Source organism: Trachypithecus francoisi, unplaced genomic scaffold (assembly GCF_009764315.1).
Source record: "Trachypithecus francoisi isolate TF-2019V2 unplaced genomic scaffold, Tfra_2.0 Lachesis_group10, whole genome shotgun sequence".
In the NCBI taxonomy this organism is placed as follows: domain Eukaryota; kingdom Metazoa; phylum Chordata; class Mammalia; order Primates; family Cercopithecidae; genus Trachypithecus; species Trachypithecus francoisi.
In genome coordinates, this window is record NW_022681455.1 from 82892887 (window position 1) to 82912588 (window position 19702).

Sequence of the window (19702 nt, forward strand, 5' to 3'; positions counted from 1 at the left end):
ATCACTTGACCCCAAGGAGGTTGAGAATGCAGTAAGTAAATATTGCACCACTGCACTGCAGTCTGGACGACAGAGTGAGACTCTGTCTCTAAAATAAAATAAAAACAGTCTAGGATTCTGAGAGGCATGGAATTAAAAAGAACCTCTGTCAGAAGACATCATTTTGAGTCTCAGCTCTGTCATTACTAGTGACCTTACCCAAGTTAGCCCAACACTCAGATTCCCCATCTGTAAAATCTGATTCATTTATTAGAACAGTTTTTTTAACCTAGGGTGATCTCGGGCCCAGGTTCTGGTGGGCTGCCGCACACATTGGCTGGGTGGCTCTGGTAGGTCACGCCCTAGCCGCTTCGCCTTCGAGAGGAGGGTGAGGACAGTCTCCGAGGCGGCGCTGCCGAGCCTCCCGGTGACTTGGTGACCGCGGAGCCAGCAGAGACCCGGGGCTCCCGCACCTGTGGCGAGAAGGGCGGGCGCGCGCGCGGGGTGGGTCACGTGACGGCTCCAGGCCCGCGCGGGGCCGGGGGCGCGCGGGGCCGGGGCAGGGGCGGGGCCTGGAGCGCGCGGCCCTGCGGGTGACAGGCGGGCGGAAAGGGGCGGGGCCTCGGGCGGGGCCGCCGGGGGGAGGAGGGCGGCGGGAGGGGAGGAGTGGAGATGGCGGCGGCGGCGGCTCAGGGGGGCGGGGGTGGGGAGCCCCGGAGAGCCGAGGGGGTCGGCCCGGGGGTCCCGGGGGAGGTGGAGATGGTGAAAGGGCAGCCGTTCGACGTGGGCCCGCGCTACACGCAGCTGCAGTACATCGGCGAGGGCGCGTACGGCATGGTCAGGTGAGGGGGCGTTCCGGGGGAGGGGGCGCCCTCAGGGGAGGGGGCTTCACAGGAGAGGAGGGGGAGGCGCCGAGCGCTTTCCGGTACGTGGAGACGCGGAGCGTCCCGAGGAGGCAGGGGACTCAGGATGATCGGGAGCGTCCCAGGGAGGGGACCCCTGAGTGCTTTCTAGGGGAGAGGGCGCTGCCTGCGTCCTTAGGGGAGGGGGCTTGGAGGCTTTGAGTCCACCCTTCTGTAATGACGGGAGGGGCATCTGAGTGCATGTCGGGGCCCGCGGGGACCCTAGTGACACGGGGCGAGGCCCAGAGGATGAGTACTCTCGGGGAGGCGACATCCTTAGTGAAGAGGCAGTGGAGGGCCCGTTTTGGGGGAAAGGATGTCTTGGATTCCCCCTGTGAGGCAGTGCCAGGGAGCCTGGGGTAGACGAGCTGAGATCAGGGTGGGGCAGGGCTTTGGCCCCACCACCACCACCACCAGGTGCCCAAAGAGAGATGAGGGGGCCAGGAGTGCCACCTGCATGTTTTGGGAGGGGTCTGTGAGTGCCCCCGGCGCAACCGTGTGCTCTGGGACAGCCCTGCTGCCCGCTTCCCTCACCCTAGGACCCGCCCCTGCCCTGTCCATTCTCTCCTGCCCCTCCCCTGGCTGCCGTTTTCCCAGTATTTGCTCCATCGTGTGCCCCCAGCATCTGCACCCCCGGACCTGTCTTGAGTTAAGGAACCTTTTCTGGCAATGGGGGCGAAGGGTTCAGGGCCAGTAGAATGGAAGGGGATTGAGGAGAGGGGAAGTCAGTGAGCGGTCAGTCTCTTCCTCTGTTTGTAAAGTCACCGAAGGGCCGCCTGGCTGGTCCCCAGCTTTCTCTCTGGAGATCCCAGCCCTACACAGCAGGAAGGAACCAGCATTGTTTATGATTTGACCAGAGCCAGCTCCTGCTCTCTCCCCTCCCTGCCAAGGCCTGGGTGGGGCCACCAGGCCCGGACTCCCCCTTTGTAAGGCCACAGCAGCAGCCTCTCTCCGGTCCCCTCAGCTCGGCCTATGACCACGTGCGCAAGACTCGCGTGGCCATCAAGAAGATCAGCCCCTTCGAGCATCAGACCTACTGCCAGCGCACGCTCCGGGAGATCCAGATCCTGCTGCGCTTCCGCCATGAGAATGTCATCGGCATCCGAGACATTCTGCGGGCGTCCACCCTGGAAGCCATGAGGGATGTGTATCCTTCACCTTGCCCGGTCGGCTGGTCATACACAGCCTCGGAGCTGGGCTGGGGACCCGTTGCTTGCTTTCTGTTTCCATCTTACCCACCACCCTCCAAAACAAACCCAGTAAAATAAACTTTCCTGCAGAGGAGAAGCCACAGTGTAACAGGACTTGGAGGCCTCTGATGAACCCAGGCCCGCGGCAGCGGGGCAATATGGCCTTGAGCAAGTCAGGTCTCTGCTCTGTGCCCCAAGGGGGAGGGCTAGGCAGGATGGTCTCTATGGGAGTGTTGTCTTCTGACATCGGCAGTTCCGAGACATGACCCAGCTTCTGCCCACAGTCACTTCTTGCTAACAAATGGATGATTCTTTCCTCTCTTTCCTCCTTCCCCAGACTGGAAGGGAGACAGGGAGAAAGCAAACTGTCGGCTGGGCTTATGCCTGTAATCCCAGCACTTTGGGAGGCTGAGGTGGGCAGATTACCTGAGGCCAGGAGTTAGAGACCAGCTGGCCAACATGGTTAAACCCTATCTCTACTAAAAGTACAAAAAAATTAGCAGGGTGTGGTGGCACATGCCTGTAATCCCAGCTACTTGGGAGGCAGAGGCAGGAGAATCACTTGAACCCAGGAGGTGGAGGTTGCAGTGAGCCAAGATCGTGCCACTGCCCTCCAGCCTGGGTGACAGAGCGAGACTCTGTCTCAAAACAAAACAAAAACAAAAAAACTGCCTTTCTTGAGGTCCTACTGCGTGTCAGGTACTATACATGCCCAATGCTTTTTTTTCTTTTCTCTATTACACCTCCCAACTACCCTATGAGATGGGCTTTTCAGCTTCATTTCAAAGATGAGGGGAGGGTGCAATGGCTTACGTCTGTAGATCCAACACCTTAGAGGCCAAGACCAGAGGATCAGTGGAGGCTGGGAGTTCAAGAGCAGCCTGGGCAGCATAGTGAGACCCCATCTCTACAAAAAATTTAAAAACTACCCAGCTTTGGTGGTGCATGACTATAGTCCCAGCTACTTGGGATGCTGAGGCAGGAGGATGGCTTGAGCACAGGAGTTCAAGGCTGCAATGAGCTATGATTGTGCTACTGCACTCCAGCCTGGGGGACAGAGCGTGGCCCTGTCTCAAAAAAAAAAAAAAAAAAAAAAAATGAAGAAGCTGTGGCCCAGAAAACCTAAAATCAAGTGTTTCTGTTGCTGTCTCCTCCTCCCCTCCCCCAGATGAGAACTTGTCCTTCTTAGGACTTCTCACTCAGAGCCACACCCTAATCACCTGTGGACTTGCACCTTGCCCAGGGAGGGACAGCCTAGCCTTTGTTGTCCTCCCCTGATACTGCTTTCCTAGTTTGCTGTCCACTTCCTGTCTGGCTCTCCTTAGCAACTTGTGACACCTGTCACCTCTTCCCTGCCCCACCCACCCACTCTTGGTCCCAGCCCTCCACCCAAGAGCGGGGATTTGTACTGCGGTGTCTGCAGCCCCCACCACAAACTGTGGACAGGAAATCTCCGTGCTTACCACCATCTCGCTGTGTGATCTGAAGCAAGTCACTGCATCTCGCTGGGCCTCCCCAGCTCTAAAACAGCAGGGCTGGTCCACATATTCTCTGAAGACCCTTTCAAGGCAGATTCTTGTTTTCTTTTTTTTTTTTGAGATGGAGTCTCCCTCTGTCACCCAGGCTGGAGTGCAGTGGCTGGATCTCAGCTCACGGCAACCTCCACCTCCCAGGTTCAAGCTATTCTCCTGCCTCAGCCTTCCAAGTAGCTGGGACTACAGGCACCCGCCACCACGCCCAGATGATTTTTGTATTTTCAGTAGAGACGGGGTTTCACCCTGTTGGTCAGGCTGGCCTTGAACCCCTGACCTTAGGTCTTCAACCCACCTTGGCCTCCCGAAGTGCTGGGATTACAGGTATGAGCCACCGCACCTGCCTCAAGGCAGATTCTAAAAGACAGCCCTGACTTATTTTTCCAGAGACAAGCCAAACGGCATTTGTGGATTTATTTATTTATTTATGCATAAGCTTTGTTTTATCTTCAAATAGAAAAAGACATTTTACTCCTCCATCTTCTGAGGTATGGCCAAGCACTCTTTGAGTGGGAGTGTGCTATTGGGAGTGTCTCCTCATTTTTCTTGCACAAACTATTCCCATAAGGCAGGCATTTATTTTTAAGCAAACATTTATTGCATGCCAGATGGTGTTCATACATTATCTCATTTAACTCCCTCAACAGCCATGTGACTCAGGCATTGATATTAGTAATAATAGTTCATGTTTGCCTAGCACTCACAACTTGCCTAGCACTGGGCTGACAGTTTTACATGCGCCATCTCATCTAGTCTTCACAACCACCCTCAAAAGAACCATTATTTCATGGCTCGCACCTGTAATTTCCAGCACTTTGGGAGGCCCAGGTGGAAGGAACACTTGAACCCATGAGTTCAAGACCTGCCTAGGCAACATAGCAAGAGCCCATCTCCACAAAAAGAAAACAAACAAACAAACAAAAAAAAACATTATTTCCCCTACATACCAGATGAGAAAGTTGAGGCACAGACAGGTTGAGATCCTAAAGCCAGTAAGTAGTAGAGAGGAGATTTCAGACATCCATGGGTTAAGTCCAGAGTTGCTGCTCTTTTTGTAGTTTTCTTTTTTTAATTAATTAATTTATTTATTTTTGAAATAAAGTCTCACTCTGTCATCCAGGCTGGAGTACAGTGACATGATCTCGGCTCACTACAACATCTGCTTCCTGGGTTCAAGTGATTCTCGTGTCGCAGCCTCCTGAGTAGCTGGGCTTACAGGCACATGCCACCGTGCCCAGTTAATTTTGGTATTACTAGTAGAGACAGGGTTTTGCCATGTTGCCCAGGCTGGTGGTCTCAAACTCCTGGCCTCAAGCGATCCTCCCACCTCAGCCTCCCAAAGTGCTGGGATTACAGGCGTGACCCACCACTCCTGGCCCAAGTTGCTGCTCTTAACTGTGAAGTTCTCCTGCCTCCCACAGTTTATTATTATCCCTGTTTCCCTGGCAGGGAAACTGAGGCCACAGAAGTGAAGCCCCTTGCTCAGGATCAGCAACTGTGACACGACAGAGGTTCAGAGCCTTGCCACTGGGTAACGGCAGCAGCTTGCCCAGGTGGTGGTGCAGGTTGGCAGATCTATTGAGTCCCAGGGCCCTGTCTGGAGGAGATGTGCAGCCTCGCCTTCAGAGCCTGTTTTCCTTAACCGAGTGCCTCCCGCTGCCCCCTCCCTGGGGGTCTCCGGAACCATCCTCAGCTACATTGTGCAGGACCTGATGGAGACTGACCTGTACAAGTTGCTGAAAAGCCAGCAACTGAGCAATGACCACATCTGCTACTTCCTCTACCAGATCCTGCGGGGCCTCAAGTACATCCACTCCGCCAATGTGCTCCACCGGGATCTAAAGCCCTCCAACCTGCTCATCAATACCACCTGCGACCTTAAGGTCAGAGGGTTGGGCACCTGTCCCCTCCTCCCCCAGGGTCTGGGGCTTCCAGGTGACTAGTAGAAGCCTTGGGCAGGAGAACATTGCAAGCAAGGGGAACAGTGGAGGCAAAGACAAGGAGGCGTGACTGCTTAAGCTGCAGAGGCCTTGAGCACCGAGCTTAGCAGCTTGGTCTGATTCCAGATTTGCGATTTCGGCCTGGCCCGGATTGCCGATCCTGAGCATGACCACACTGGCTTCCTGACGGAGTATGTGGCTACACGCTGGTACCGGGCCCCAGAGATCATGCTGAACTCCAAGGTAGGAGGGGCTGCCCACTCCTGAAGGGAAGGGACCAGGTCCCAGGAAGCCCTGGAGCTACCTCTGAGCCAGACACTGACCCCCATGACACAGGAATTCCACCCTCTGGGCCTTGGGCTCTGCAAGGAAGCTGAGCATTGAGCCCTCCAGGCCTCTGCCTTCTGCCTGGTGTTGGATCTAACTTGGAGATGGTGGCTTGGTGTAGAAACAGGACCCTGTTGAGGCTGGCCCAGGAGCCCACCACTTCCTCCTCTCTCCCAGGGCTATACCAAGTCCATCGACATCTGGTCTGTGGGCTGCATTCTGGCTGAGATGCTCTCTAACCGGCCCATCTTCCCTGGCAAGCACTACCTGGATCAGCTCAACCACATTCTGGGTGAGGGAGGCCTGGCTGGCTGAGTGGGGGATGATTAGCTTTTCCAAGGTGAGATTTCTTGAGAGTCCAAGTCAGGGATACCACCACGTGTGGGGCGCCTCCAGCATCTCATGGTATCTCAATGAGGTATAGATATTATCCCCATTGGATAGATGGGAAAAGCAAGTCTAAGTCCCACACCTAAGGAGGCACCAGACCTAGGATTTGAGCCTCGGTCTGCCTGAATCCAGTCCCCTTGCTCTGCACCACCATGCTAATGACTAGGAGGTAACTGAGGGATTGGCATGAGTTCTGGGCTGGGGGGTCTTGTTCTTGCCTTGTTGCCTGTTCTGTTCCCAGAAAGAAGGAGGTGATCATTTACCAAGTCACCTCCTTATCCACAGGCATCCTGGGCTCCCCATCCCAGGAGGACCTGAATTGTATCATCAACATGAAGGCCCGAAACTACCTACAGTCTCTGCCCTCCAAGACCAAGGTGGCTTGGGCCAAGCTTTTCCCCAAGTCAGACTCCAAAGGTTTGAGAGACATGAGGGCGGGTGTGGGATAAACCCTGGGTGCCATGGAGGGTGTGGGAGCCCAGCAGCGGCTGGAGGAGACAGGCAAAGTGATGCTTCTGGGAGCTTCTCCAGTCTTCCCTGTGACCCCTGACTCCTGCCCTTCCATAGCCCTTGACCTGCTGGACCGGATGTTAACCTTTAACCCCAATAAACGGATCACAGTGGAGGAAGCGCTGGCTCACCCCTACCTGGAGCAGTACTATGACCCGACGGATGAGGTGGGCCAGTCCCCAGCAGCAGTAGGGCCGGGGGCAGGGGGGTAAGTAGGCATCCCCCATGCCAGGCCTGAGCCTTGCTGTCTCTGCTACCCCAGCCAGTGGCCGAGGAGCCCTTCACCTTCGCCATGGAGCTGGATGACCTACCTAAGGAGCGGCTGAAGGAGCTCATCTTCCAGGAGACAGCACGCTTCCAGCCCGGAGCGCTAGAAGCCCCCTAACCCAGACAGACATCCCTGCACCCTGGGGCCTGGTGAGTGTCCCCATGGCCCACACATAGATACCAAATACCTATATCTATATCTATCTATATCCATATCTGTATCTCTATCTATATGTATATCGATATCTATATCTATATCTGTACATGCCTCCATACAGCAGCAAGCTTACCCTGCACCCATGCTCGGTGTGTCTGGTGACAACAGAAGTGCCCGGGGGCTGGGTGCAGTGGCTCATGCCTGGAATCCCAGCACTTTGGGAGACTGAGACTGAGATGAGTGGATCACCTGAGGGTCAGGAGTTTGAGACCAGCCTGGCCAGCATGGCGAAATCCCATCTATACTAAAAATACAAAAATTAGCCAGGCACAGTGGGTCACTCCGGTAATCCCAGCACTTTGGGAGGCTGAGGCGAGTGGATCACCTGAAGTCAGGGGTTCGAGACCAGCCTGGCCAACGTGGTGAAACCCTGTCTCTACTAAAAATACTAAAATTAGCCGGGTGTGTAGGCATGTGCTTCTAGTCCCAGCTACTCAGGAGGCTGTGGTGGGAGGATTGCTTGAACCTGGGAGGCGGAGGTTGTACCACTGTACTCCAGCCTGGGCAACAGTGAGACTCTGTCTCAAAAAAAAAAAAAAGGGGGGGGGCCAGGCACAGTGGCTCACATCTGTAATCCCAGCACTTTGGGAGGCCAAGGTCGGTGGATCACGAGGTCAAGAGTTCGAGACCAGCCTGGCCAACATTGTGAAACCCCGTCTGTACTAAGAATACAAAAATTAGCCAGGTGTGGTGGCGTGTGCCTGTAATCTCAGCTACTTGGGAGGCTGAGGCAGGAGAATTGCTTGAACCCAGGAGGCAGAGGTTGCAGTGAGTCGAGATCACACCACTGCACTCCAGCCTGGACTATAGAGCAAGACTCCATCTCAAAAAAAAAAAAAAAAAAAGCCCAAGTGCTGCCCAGACTCATGGCCCACCCAGTCCTCCAGCCCCAAATGTCTCCACCTGTCAACACCCTGCATCCTCCAGCCCCAGCAGCCATTCTAATCTCCTTCTGGGAACAGAACTGGTAAAGAGGCAAGAGGTCACTGAGGGCCCCTGTCACCCAGGTGAGGACCTGAGCCAGGCTTCGGCTCTGGGTGTGGCAGAAGCAGGTGGGGCCATGATTGCTTTGGGAGGGGCCCAGCAGCACCCAGCCTGACCCAGATTGCCAGGCCTCCTCACACCTGCTGCCAGATCAGCAGTTCACATAGCTGTGGGGACCCTGCTGGGCCTGCCCCCACCCACACTGCCTCCTTGCCTCCTCTGGTCTCTTCCTGTCTTCAGCCAGGTGTGGCCTAATAGGAAGAAGGCATGCATACCTGGGCTCAAACTCCAGCTGTGCCACTTAGTAAGTGCTGTGTGATATTGGGCAAGGCACCTCACCTCTCTGCGCCTCAGTTTCCTGGAATCAGTTCTATTTATCTTTTTTTGTTTTCGTTTTTTTGAGACAGTGTCTCACTCTGTCGCCCAGGCTGAGTGCAGTGGCGCAATCATAGCTCACTGCAGCCTCAAACTCCTGGGGCGCAATGGATCCTCCCAGCTGGCTGGACGAGCCATTGCAACTGGCTAATTTTTTTTTTTTTTTTTGTAGAGTTGGGGTCTTGCTGTGTTGCCCAGGCCAGTCTCAAACTCCTGGGCTCAAGTGACCCACCCACTTCGACTTCTCAAAGTGCTGGGATTACAGGTGTGAGCCACTGCGCCTGGCCGAGACAGTTCTAATAATGAAAGCATAAAACCCTAAGCATTGTTCTAAGAGGTTTACATGTCTTAATTCCTTTAATCTTACAGCAGTACCTCCAGCTAGGTACTATTATTATCTCCATTTACAGATAAGGAAACTGAGACCCAGCCTATCCAGTTGTGAGGGTGAGAGACGTTCAGGTCAGGGCTTCCGCGGGTCTGCCTGGGGTATGCTAATGACTCCTTTTCTGTCTGCTTCTCTCTTTAGGACCTGCCTCCTGCCTGCCCCTCTCCGCCAGACTGTTAGAAAATGGACACTGTGCCGAGCCCAGACCTTGGCAACCCAGACCAGGGTGGAGCATGGGCCTGGCCACCTCTCTCCTTTGCTGAGGCCTCCAGCTTTAGGCAGGCCAAGGCCTCCTCCTCCCCAGCTGCCCTTCCTACAGGACCTCGGGGGCTCAGGTGGCCCCAGTTCAATCTCCCACTGCTGCTGCTGCACCCTTACCTTCCCTAGTGTCCCAGTCTCTGGCAGTTCTGGAATGGAGGGGCTCTGGCTGCCCTGACCTGCTGAGGGGCAGGGGTGGAGGGTGGGGGGCGCTGAGTAGGGACTCAGGGCCAGGCCTGCCCCCCTCATCTCATTTAAACCCCACCCTATCTTCCCTGAAGGAACATTCCTTAGTCTCAAGGGCTAGCATCCCCGAGGAGCTGGGCTGGGCTGAATCCCCTCCCCGTCAAAGCTGTCACTTCGAGTGCCCTCGCTGCTTCTGTGTGTGGTGAGCAGAAGTGGAGCTGGGGGGCGTGGAGAGCCCGGCGCCCCGCCACCTCCCTGACCCGTCTAATATATAAATATAGAGATGTGTCTATGGCTGACTCTGGCTCTGTCTATGTTTGCGACGCCTCCGCCCTGCCCCGTGCAGCTCTGAGGATGGACTCCTGCAGCTGCTTGACTTGGGCTTTCTGGGGCCTGGTGCCCTTCACTCCCAACTGCCCAGGGTTGGGGACGGGGCTCTGGAGAGCTCCAGACTCCTAGAAAGAAGGGGGTCAATTTTCCCCTTAGTCACTGTCCTGTCCCCTCGCTAATGGCTTCCTGTAACTGGCTGGGGGTGATTCAGGAGCACCCTACACACCCCTGGATCCTCTGAAACTGCAAGGGGTAGGCATGTTAGATGCGCTGGCTACAAGCACCAGTGGGAGGGAGAGGTCCCAACAGTCCTGGGTGGTGTTTACTCCCCCGATGTGGCCCAGGACAGGGGGCTGCTGGGGTCTGGGAAGGGCTTGGGGATATGAGGGCCAGGGCTGCTTGCCTCATCTGATACTACCCCGGCTTCATCTGATACTACCTCAGCTTCAGCCGAACCCTGCAGCCTGGCTCCAAGCCAGCCCAGTGGCCGGCTCAGCAGGTCCCACGGGCGTGGCAGTGGCCAGTAGTAGAGCCGGCCCACACCGGCTAGGCAGGCAGCACAGTCCCACGGACGGCTGAGTGTGCGGCTGCGGGAGCTTCTGTGGGAGTACAGACATGAGCCTTTCGCTATACTATGCCCTCCCTGCCCTGGGCAGCTATGCCATGCTCTCCATCTTCTTCCTGCGCTGGCCTCACCTGCTGCACACACCCCGGGCTCCCACCTTCCGCGTCCGCCTGGCGGCCCACCGAGGAGGTGAGCTGGGTGGGGGTGAGAACAGGCGCCAAAGTGGACAGCAGAGAAGGGTAGGTCCAAGGGCGCGTGCTAGAAACAGGGCAGGGACCAAGAGAGAAGGAGAGCAAGGTGGCAGGGCAGGGTGTGGACAAGGAAGAAGAGGCTGGTGCAGCCTGGGCTGGCTGGGGAGGTAAGGCCAGAGGGAGGATGGAGCCCAGAGAAGGAATGTGGGTGATGAGGTCGGGCCAGGCCCCTAGACCCCAAGCCCCAGGGGCCCACTCCAGTGTCCCCCACAGGATCTGGAGAGCTGCTGGAAAGCACCATGGAGGCCATGGAGAAGTGAGTGTATCTGCCCCTGCCCAGGCTGCCATGTGAGGGTGTGCAGGTCGTGCACTGCATCACAGCAAGGGACACCATTCACTTCCTAACAGGGTGACTGGCGCCCCCTGGAGGTGGCCTGCACATCCCACTGTAAACTCTGCTCTCACGTTCCACGCCACCTCTCCACCACCATGTCCATCATCCCAGTCCCCTGCTCCCCGACTCCCCGCTGCCCCGCAGCTAACCTTCGCCCCCACAGCTCCATGGCCCAGCGCTCGGACCTCCTGGAGCTCGACTGTCAGCTGACACGGGACAAAGTGGTGGTGGTGTCACATGATGAGAACCTGTACCGCCAGTCGGGCCTGAATAGGGATGTGGGCAGCTTGGACTTCGAGGTGGGCACCGCCCTGACACCCCAACCCCCCACCCTGAGAGTCGCCATGCCCAATGCAGGCCTCTAGTGACATCCTTCCTGTCCTCCATAGGACCTGCCCCTCTACAAGGAGGAGCTGGAGGTTTACTTCTCTCCAGGTGAGAGCAAGGGCTTCAAGCCCTGTCTGGGCCATGCCTGCCTTCCCTGGACCCCCGCTTTGGCTTTCCTCTCTGACCCCTCTTCCCACACCACCCCCAGGCCACTTTGCTCACGGGTCAGACCGGCGCATGGTTCGTCTGGAGGACCTGTTCCAGAGGTTTCCAAGGACACCCATGAGTGTAGAGATCAAAGGGAATAATGAAGAGCTCATCCGTGAGGTGGTGCTGCAGGCAGGGCTAGGGCGGCCACCGGGGGCGGGAGAGAGGCCTGGCTCTCTATCACCTCCTTCTCTCCTCCCAGATAGCAGGCTTGGTGAGACGCTATGACCGTAATGAAATCACCATCTGGGCCTCAGAGAACCGCTCAGTCATGAAGAAATGCAAGGCTGCCGTGAGTTCCCCCGCACCCGATCCCCTTCGTCCTCCAGGGGCCCCTCCTCCTGGGAGCTGGAGCCCACTCAGCATGGGGACCCAAGCTAGAGGGGTCTGGGAGAGTTTCCAGTGGTGTGGCGGTGGCAATGAAAAGGGTGTGAACTCAGGCCTCGAACACAGGGCCAAGATGTGACTTTTGTTTTTTTTCTTTTTTGAGACATAGTCTCTCTCTGTCGCCCAGGCTGCAGTGCAGTGGTACAACCTCGGCTCACTGCAACCTCTGCCTCCCGGGTTCAAGTGATTCTCGTGCCTCAGCCTCCCAAGTAGCTGGGATTACAGGCGCCCACCACCACACCCAGCTAATTTTTGTATTTTTAGTACAGATGGGGTTTCACCATGTTAGCCAGGCTGGTCTTGAACTCCTGATCTAATGTGATCCACCCGCCTCAACCTCCCAAAGTGCTGAGGTTACAGGCATGAGTCACCACACCCAGCCCCAGGATGTGACTTGGATCCTGCAGGTAGTAGGGCTTCTGGAATGCCCACCACAGCTCCTCTGCAGCTCATGCCTCCTCTCTGCTTCCCCAGAGCAGACAGATTCTTTCTCTTATCTCTCCTTGCCTCCCCAGAACCCCGAGATGCCCCTGTCCTTCACGATAAGCCGAGGATTCTGGGTGCTGCTTTCCTACTACCTGGGGCTGCTGCCCTTCATCCCAATCCCTGAGAAGTTCTTCTTCTGCTTCCTGCCCAACATCATCAACAGGTACCACTGGGGGGCGGACCTCAAAAACGCTCCACTGCTTAGGGTCCCCGTGGAGAAGGAGCCTGGATCTTCCCAGCTCCCCAGCTCCCCTCAGAGATAACCCCCCAAGGTCCTTTAAGGACAGTAGTTCTTACCCAGCATTCATGAATACTAAGGGAACTGTGAACACCGTGAAATTCTGTGCAAATGTGGAGTCTTAGGAGGGCTCATTTATCCATCTCAGTCCATCTAGCATATTTTATTGAACGTCTACTCTGTCCCAGATGCAGTTATAATGTGTAAATAAGACCAATGAGGGTGGGAGGAGGTCCTCGATGAGCTTACAGTCTGGCTGGGAAGACATTTGTTCATTAATTAAAGCACGGCTGTCTCAGACCCTCAGCAGGAAAAGGCAAGTCAGTGTTCTGCAGGAAGGCAGTGGTTAACAAAGTAACATCTGGGGAAAGGATCACGAATTTGGATACTTCCCTGGCACTTAAGCCAGGTCCCTCCCTTTGCTTTAATTTTTTTTTTTTTTTTTGAGACAGGCTTGCTCAGGCTGGAATGCAGTGGCTAGATCATGACTCACTGCAGCCTCGATCTCCTGTGCTCAGGAGATCTTCCTGCCTCAGCCTCCTTAGTAGCTGGGAGTATAGGCTTGCATCACTGCACCTGGCTAATTGTTAAATTATTTGTAGAGACAAGGTCTCACTATGTTGCCCAGGCTGCTCTTGAACTCCTCAGCTCAAGCGAGTCTCCGCCTTGGTCTCCCAAAGTGCTGGGATTATAGACCTGAGCCCCCGGGCCCGGTCTCCCTTTGCTTTCTGACAGCTTCTCTGTGGTAGTCCCAGAGCTCTCTGCTCCCCTCTATTGTCCAAAAGGAAGTCCCACTCAGCCCCCACAATCCCTTGCTGCAAAGAGATCATTCAATGGTATTTGTGTACCACCTTTTTATACAGGATTTTTTTTTTTTTTTTTTTTGAGAAGGAGTCTGGCTCTGTCGCCCAGGCTGCAGTGCAGTGGCGCGATCTTGGCTCACTGCAAGCTCCACCTCCCGGGTTCATGCCATTCTCCTGCCTCAGCCTCCAAAGTAGCTGGGATACAGGCACCTGCCACCACACCTGGATAATTTGTTTGTATTTTTAGTAGAGACGGGGTTTCACCATATTAGCCAGGATGGTCTCAATCTCCTGACCTCGTGATCTGCCTGCCTCTGGCTCCCAAAGTGCTGGGATTACAGGCATGAGCCACCGCGCCCGGCCTTATACAAGATTTATAAAGTGTTTTCACATCTTTTGGGTTGACTTTTACCTTGCAGCACCCCCAGGAGGTATAGGAATCATGACTCCCATGGTACCCTGGAGAATCTGAGACCCAGAGAGGTTCTGTGATTTGCCCAAGGACACACAGCTGGAAGTCCAAAGCTTAGGTTTTCCCTGGGTCTGACTCCAAAGCCTGCCCTAGGACACTACAAAGGGCCTCTAAAGTCACCCCTGGAGTGGGATAATTAGGGGCCGTCCCACTAAGTGCTGTCTGGTCTCAAGAAGCTGGCCAGTGGGCACAGTGGCTCACGAGGTTTTGGTTTTTGTTTTTGAGAAGGAGTCTCGCTCTGCGGCCCAGGATGGAGTGCAGTAGTGCGATCTCGGCTCACTGAAACCTCTGCCTCCTGGGTTCAAGCAAATCTCCTGCCTCAGCCTCCCAAGTGGCTGGGATTACAGGCGTGCCACCACACCCGGCTAATTTTTGTATTTTTAGTAGAGATGGGGTTTCGCCATGTTGGCCACGCTGGTCTCCTCTCGCCTCAGCCTCTCAAAGTGCTTGGATTACAGGTGTGAGCCACTACACTTGGCCAGCTCACGCTTATTATCCTGGCACTTTGGGAGGCAAAAGCGGGAGGATTACTTGAGTCCAGGAGTTCAAGACCAGTCTGGGCAACATAGTGAGACATGTCTCTACAAAAAAATTTTATTTACATTTATTTATTATCTTAATAATAAGATAAATAAATAAGAAACTGGCCAGGCCCAACCAGGAGGACCTCCAGCCTGGGTGTCCAGCTTTGGAACCAAACCAGGTCCTGGCCCCAGCCCCACCACTGCTCTGCTTGGGGCCTGACAAGTCCCTTCAGTTCTCTAAGGCCCAGACTCCTTATCTGTTGAATGGTGGCTGGAGGACCACACCTTCAAAGCATGGAAGTCAGAGTAGGCTCTCTGAACAATCGGTGAATTGTTCACTGGGGCAACTACAAAGGTTATTCTGGGGGATTCTGGGGGGTTGGAGGGCAGCACTACCCTGGTTGGGGGGGTACTACCACCCTGCCCCACCTCTGGGACAGGGGAGACCCTAGGGGCTAACCCCCACTTCCTTCTCTCTGCAGGACCTATTTCCCATTTTCCTGCTCTTGCCTGAACCAGCTGTCGGCTGTGGTTTCGAAATGGTGAGGTGGGCAAGACAGCTGGGTGGAGTGTCCGCATAGAGACCTACTGCTGCCTGTCTCCCGGGTCCCCTCTCATCATTACCTCCCATGTCCCCACCCCACCCCCAGGCTGATCATGAGGAAGAGTCTGATCCGACACTTGGAGGAGCGAGGGGTGCAGGTGAGGCCTTGACCGCCACTCCCACTGTACACGGACTTGGCAGCAGGGTTCCGGTCCCACTCTGCTGCCAACTAGCTGCATCGTTCTGGCAGGTGACCTCACCTGAGTCTCAGTTTCTTCATCCCTAAAATGGGAAAATGGTATATTTAACTCTCTGGATACACACACACACACAATTTTCTTTTTCCTTTTTTTTTTTTGTGACAAGAGTCTCACTCTGTCGCCCAGGCTAGAGTGCAGTGACGCAATCTCGGCTCACTGCAACCTCCGCCTCCCAGGTTCAAGAGATACTCCTGCTTCAGCCTCCCAAGTAGCTGGGACTACAGGCGCCTGCCACCACGCTTGGCTAATTTCTGTGTTTTTAGTAGAGATGGGGTTTCACCATGTTGACCAGGCTGGTCTAGAGCTCCTGGCCTCAAGTGAGCCGCCTGCCTCAGCCTCCCAAAGTGCTGGGATTACAGGTGTGAGCCTGTACAGGTGCCACACCTAGCTACACACATATTTTCCTAACCTGACATTGCCAATTTATGGATATGTAACTAGTACTTATTAAGGGCTTGATACATGTTAGCCATTATGATGACAACAATGATGTATCATGATCCCTGATGAGAGGGGCTGGGAAAAGATGAGAGATGGGAGAAACCAGGCCCAGCCCGACCCCTCTCCCCTGAGCATTGGCTTCAACCAGATCATTTAATTAGTAAATGATCCTTGAGAATGTTCCAGGCACTGTGGTACTAGGGGTGGGAGCTTCCCATCAAGGGTACAGGGAAGAAATGCTGTAGGCAGAGGCTGGGCACAGTGGCTCCTGCCTGTAATCCCATCACTTTGAGAGGCCAAGGTGGGAGGATCACTTGAGCCCAGGAGTTTAAGACCAGCCTGGGCAACATACTGAGACCCTCGTCTCTACAAAAAATTTAAAAATTAGCCAAGCACAGTTGTTTGCACCTGTAGTCCCAGCCACTCAGGAGGCTGAGATGGGAGGATCACCTGAGCACAGGGTTTTGAGGCTGCAGTGAGCTGTAATCAGAATCACGCCACTGCACACTCCAGCCTGGGAGAGATAGCCAGACTGTCTCGAAAGACAGAGAGGAGAGAGTGCAAAGAGCTAGAGAGAGGGAGAGAGAGAAGGAGAGGGAGGGAAAAAGGAAAGGAAAAGGGAAATGAAAAAAAATGCAGAGGCCGGGTGCAGTGGCTCATGCCTGCAATCCCAGCACTTTGGGAGGCCGAGGCCAGCGGATCAACTAAGGTCAGGAGTTCGAGACCACCCTGGCCAACATGGTGAACCCTCATCTCTACTAAAAATGTAAATGTTAGCCAGGTATCATGGCGGGAGCCTGTAATCCCAGCTCTACTCGGGAGGCTGAAGCACGAGAATCGCTTGAACCCAGGAGCTGGAGGTTGCAGTGAACCGAGATCATGCCACTGCACTCCAGGCTAGGCAACAGAGCAAAACTGTCTCAAAAATAAATAAATAAATAAAATATTAACTGGGCATGGTGGTACATGCCTGTAGTCCCAACTAGTTAGGAGGCTGAGGTGGGAGGATCGCTTGAGCCCAGGAGGTCAAGGCTGCAGTGGGCTGTGATTATACCGCTGCACTCCAGTGTTGGCAATACAGAGAGACCTCGTCTCGTCTGTATTTTTAATAAAATAAAAAATTCCCATCTCCACCTACCTCAGTGCCTACTAGAACAAGCAGGGAAGTGGCAGAGCTGCAGAAGCTGGGGCAGGTGGCGGTGGAACGGGGGCGCTGGGAGAGGGTGGTGCTGGTAAGTGGTCAACAACCAGCTCTCAGAGAGGAACAAATGAAAGCCCTGATTTGAACATTAATTTTCCTGGTTTAAATACTCCTACCTTGGCCAGTTTCAGGCTGCCGACATGAAGCCACCAAATGCAGAATGGGAAGAGCTGCCTGTTGGCACCCCATCATGTAGTTCCATCTCACAGCCTCAACAGACTTAATCACTTCAAGGACACAGTAATAGGAAATTGATTAGGAAGAAATATGCTTTGAGTATTTATTGCTGGTTTTTTGTTTGTTTTGGGTTTTTTTTTTTTTTTTGAGCAGAATCTTGCTGTGTTGCCCAGGCTAGAGTGCAATGGCGTGATCTCAGCTCACTGCAACCTCCACCTCTTGAGTTCAAGCGATTCTCCTGCCCTGGCCTCCTGAGTAGCTGTGATTACAGGCGCCCACCACCACGCCCAGATAATTTTTGTATTTTTAGTAGAGATGGGGTTTCACCATGTTGGCCAGGCTGGTCTCGAACTCCTGACCTTAGTTGATCCGCCTGCATGAGCCACCATGCCTGGCCGCTGTTGTTTTAATAATTTATTTAGGGCCGGGCACGGTGGCTCACACCTGTAATCCCAGCACTTTGGGAGGCTGAGGCAGGCGGATGACGAGGTCAGGAGATCGAGACCATCCTGGCTAACACAGTGAAACCCCATCTCTACTAAAAATACAAAAATTAGCCGGGCGTGGTGGTGGGCGTCTGTAGTCCCAGCTATTTGGGAGGCTGAGACAGAAGAATGGCGTGAACCCGGGAGGCGGAGCTTGCAGTGAGCAAGTTCAAGCCACTGTACTCCAGCTTGGGTGACAGAGTAAGACTCCTACTCAAAAAAAAAAAAAAAAAAAAAAATTATTAATTGTCAGTTTATATAATTTATTTATTTATGTTTTTGAGACGAGGTCTTGTTCTGTCACCCAGGGTGGAGTACAGTGGCGCAACCATAGCTCACTATAGCGTCAGAGTCCTGGGCTCAAGCAATTCTTTCACCTCAGTCTTCCAAGTAGCTGGTAGCACAGGCGCACACCACCACACCGGGCTAATTTTTAAAAAGTATTTTGTAGCAAGATGAGGTCTCGCTGATCTTAAACACCTGACCTCAACTCCTGCCTCGGCGTCCCAAAGTGTTGAGATTAGAGGCGTGAACCACTGTATCTAGGCTATGATTTAATTTTTAATAATGGCTGGGTTTAATAACCACTTTGCAAAATTCCTGAGAATTTAACAATCAGCCCCAGCCTACTGCTGCTGGGGAGTCTCCATAGAGGAGGAGGTGGGTCCCCACTGTCTGGATGTAAAATTTTTCAGAATCTACAAGCTCCTGACCTTAGTTGATCCCTCCCTGCTCAGGTGGTCTTTTGGTGCCTTAATGAAGAGTCAGATTTTGAAGCAGCCTTCAGTGTGGGAGCCACTGGCGTCATGACAGATTATCCCACAGCCCTGCGGCACTACCTGGACAACCGTGGACCAGCCGCCCAGACCTCCTAAGTCCAGAGGACTCACACTCTCCTGTTTCTCTTCCTGAAAAATAAAGATTTGCCTTTCGATCACATCACATTGTTGTGCTGAGGGTGGGGAGTAGAGGGGTGGGTCCTGAAGATGTGAAGATGGCAGCTTAGGAGGAAACAGGCTAGCCCTGAGACTGGAGCCTGGGGCCCTCAGAAGTCTGACCCACTGGTTCCACTACATTCCTCTCTGTCGTGCCACACCCTGCCCCAGCCTGGCCTCCACTCTCCTCAGGAATGTCCCCTCACGGCCAACCCAGGTGTCCTGGCCCCAGCCACTTGACAGCGACAGATAATGGTTCCATTTTCCTGAGGCCATCAACAGCCCAGGCACAGGGCAGGGGACTTACCTCTTCCATGCCTTGCCCTGTGAGCTTCCTTCTCGGGCTGCAGAGGATGGGCCTGGGTGGGACAGGTGCGTTCACCCAGCCCCTCTGCTGCCTCCGCCATTCCAACCTTCTCCTCCCAGGTCTCCTTCTCCAGAAGCTCCCAGAACACCTCTACCATCTCCAGCCCCAGGGCCATATTCACTGAATGAACCACACATTCACATTTCACAGATACTTACTGAGCGCCTCCTCTAGACCAGGCCAGGCCCACTGCAGTGAGCAACACAAGCTTAAGAACTACAGACACGGCCGGGAGCGGTGGCTCAAGCCTGTAATCCCAGCACTTTGGGAGGCCGAGACGGGCGGATCACAAGGTCAGGAGATCGAGACCATCCTGGCTAACACGGTGAAACCCCGTCTCTACTAAAAATACAAAAAAAAAAAAAAAAAAAAACTAGCCGGGCGAGGTGGCGGGCGCCTGTAGTCCCAGCTACTCGGAGGCTGAGGCAGGAGAATGGCGGGAACCCGGGAGGCGGAGCTTGCAGTGAGCTGAGATCCGGCCACTGCACTCCAGCCTGGGTGACAGAGCGAGACTCCGTCTCAACAAAAAAAAAAAAAAAAAAAAAGAACTACAGACACGTGTTGAAACAGACATGCCCTGAGATCAGACCTAACCCAGCCTGGAGCACAGGGGTGTTAGAAACAAGTGCTCTGTGTAGTCAAGAAAAACCAGCACTGAGACAGAAGATTTCCCAGCAAGGCATCTTTACTTCAGAACGGTGCCGCCTGAGCTGCTTGTAATCCCAAGAGCACCCTAAACAAAAGAGAGAAGCGGTTTTTAACTCTAACGCAGTTCCTGTTTTTCTGTGTCCTTTCCCCCATTGGCCCGGGATGGACCGCACAATCTGAGCTGATCCCGCCTGGCTAAGGTTTAAACTTTCCCAAACAGGGTAGACTGGCGAAAAAGAAGAAAAACGGGGAGAATCTGTTTACAGCTTATGACC

At 54.3% G+C, this 19702-nt stretch overlaps 2 protein-coding genes and 1 long non-coding RNA gene across 6 annotated transcripts; 2 read left to right on the forward strand and 1 right to left on the reverse strand.

The window, feature by feature from the left end:
* The first annotated feature begins 551 nt into the window (after positions 1-551).
* On the forward strand, positions 552-9744 carry MAPK3 (mitogen-activated protein kinase 3). Of its 2 annotated transcripts, XM_033218017.1 has the most exons (9): positions 552-821; positions 1846-2028; positions 5297-5486; positions 5670-5786; positions 6048-6162; positions 6546-6677; positions 6828-6937; positions 7033-7187; positions 9143-9744. In XM_033218017.1, exons 1-8 carry the CDS (start codon positions 652-654, stop codon positions 7153-7155), a joined length of 1140 nt encoding a protein of 379 aa, XP_033073908.1. In that variant the 5' UTR covers positions 552-651; the 3' UTR covers positions 7156-7187; positions 9143-9744. The 2 variants fall into 2 exon arrangements, with proteins under 2 accessions (XP_033073908.1, XP_033073909.1); XM_033218018.1 differs by lacking the exon at positions 6546-6677.
* A 491-nt stretch (positions 9745-10235) lies between these two features.
* GDPD3 (glycerophosphodiester phosphodiesterase domain containing 3) lies at positions 10236-18416 on the forward strand. Of its 2 annotated transcripts, XM_033218019.1 has the most exons (10): positions 10236-10529; positions 10805-10847; positions 11089-11224; positions 11315-11360; positions 11461-11579; positions 11662-11751; positions 12362-12495; positions 14852-14911; positions 15020-15071; positions 18215-18416. In XM_033218019.1, exons 1-10 carry the CDS (start codon positions 10391-10393, stop codon positions 18350-18352), a joined length of 957 nt encoding a protein of 318 aa, XP_033073910.1. In that variant the 5' UTR covers positions 10236-10390; the 3' UTR covers positions 18353-18416. The 2 variants fall into 2 exon arrangements, with proteins under 2 accessions (XP_033073910.1, XP_033073911.1); XM_033218020.1 differs by having other exon boundaries at positions 10372-10940.
* LOC117087608 lies at positions 14387-19000 on the reverse strand. 2 transcript variants are annotated; one of them, XR_004438865.1, is made up of 3 exons: positions 18720-19000; positions 16932-17042; positions 14387-15195 (listed from the first exon to the last, which is right to left on the reverse strand). It is a non-coding gene; the product is annotated as an uncharacterized LOC117087608 (long non-coding RNA). The 2 variants fall into 2 exon arrangements; XR_004438864.1 differs by lacking the exon at positions 18720-19000 and adding an exon at positions 18191-18283.
* Between the last annotated feature and the right edge of the window lie 702 nt (positions 19001-19702).

Coding starts and splice junctions, on each gene's coding strand:
- MAPK3 (XM_033218017.1), top strand. CDS start 652: ATGGCGGCGGCGGCGGCTCAGGGGGGCGGGGGTGGGGAGCCCCGGAGA. Junction 2,029..5,296: donor CTGGAAGCCATGAGGGATGT/GTATCCTTCACC, acceptor AACCATCCTCAG/CTACATTGTGCAGGACCTGA. Junction 6,678..6,827: donor CCCCAAGTCAGACTCCAAAG/GTTTGAGAGACA, acceptor GCCCTTCCATAG/CCCTTGACCTGCTGGACCGG.
- GDPD3 (XM_033218019.1), top strand. CDS start 10,391: ATGAGCCTTTCGCTATACTATGCCCTCCCTGCCCTGGGCAGCTATGCC. Junction 10,530..10,804: donor CCTGGCGGCCCACCGAGGAG/GTGAGCTGGGTG, acceptor TGTCCCCCACAG/GATCTGGAGAGCTGCTGGAA. Junction 11,752..12,361: donor TGAAGAAATGCAAGGCTGCC/GTGAGTTCCCCC, acceptor TTGCCTCCCCAG/AACCCCGAGATGCCCCTGTC.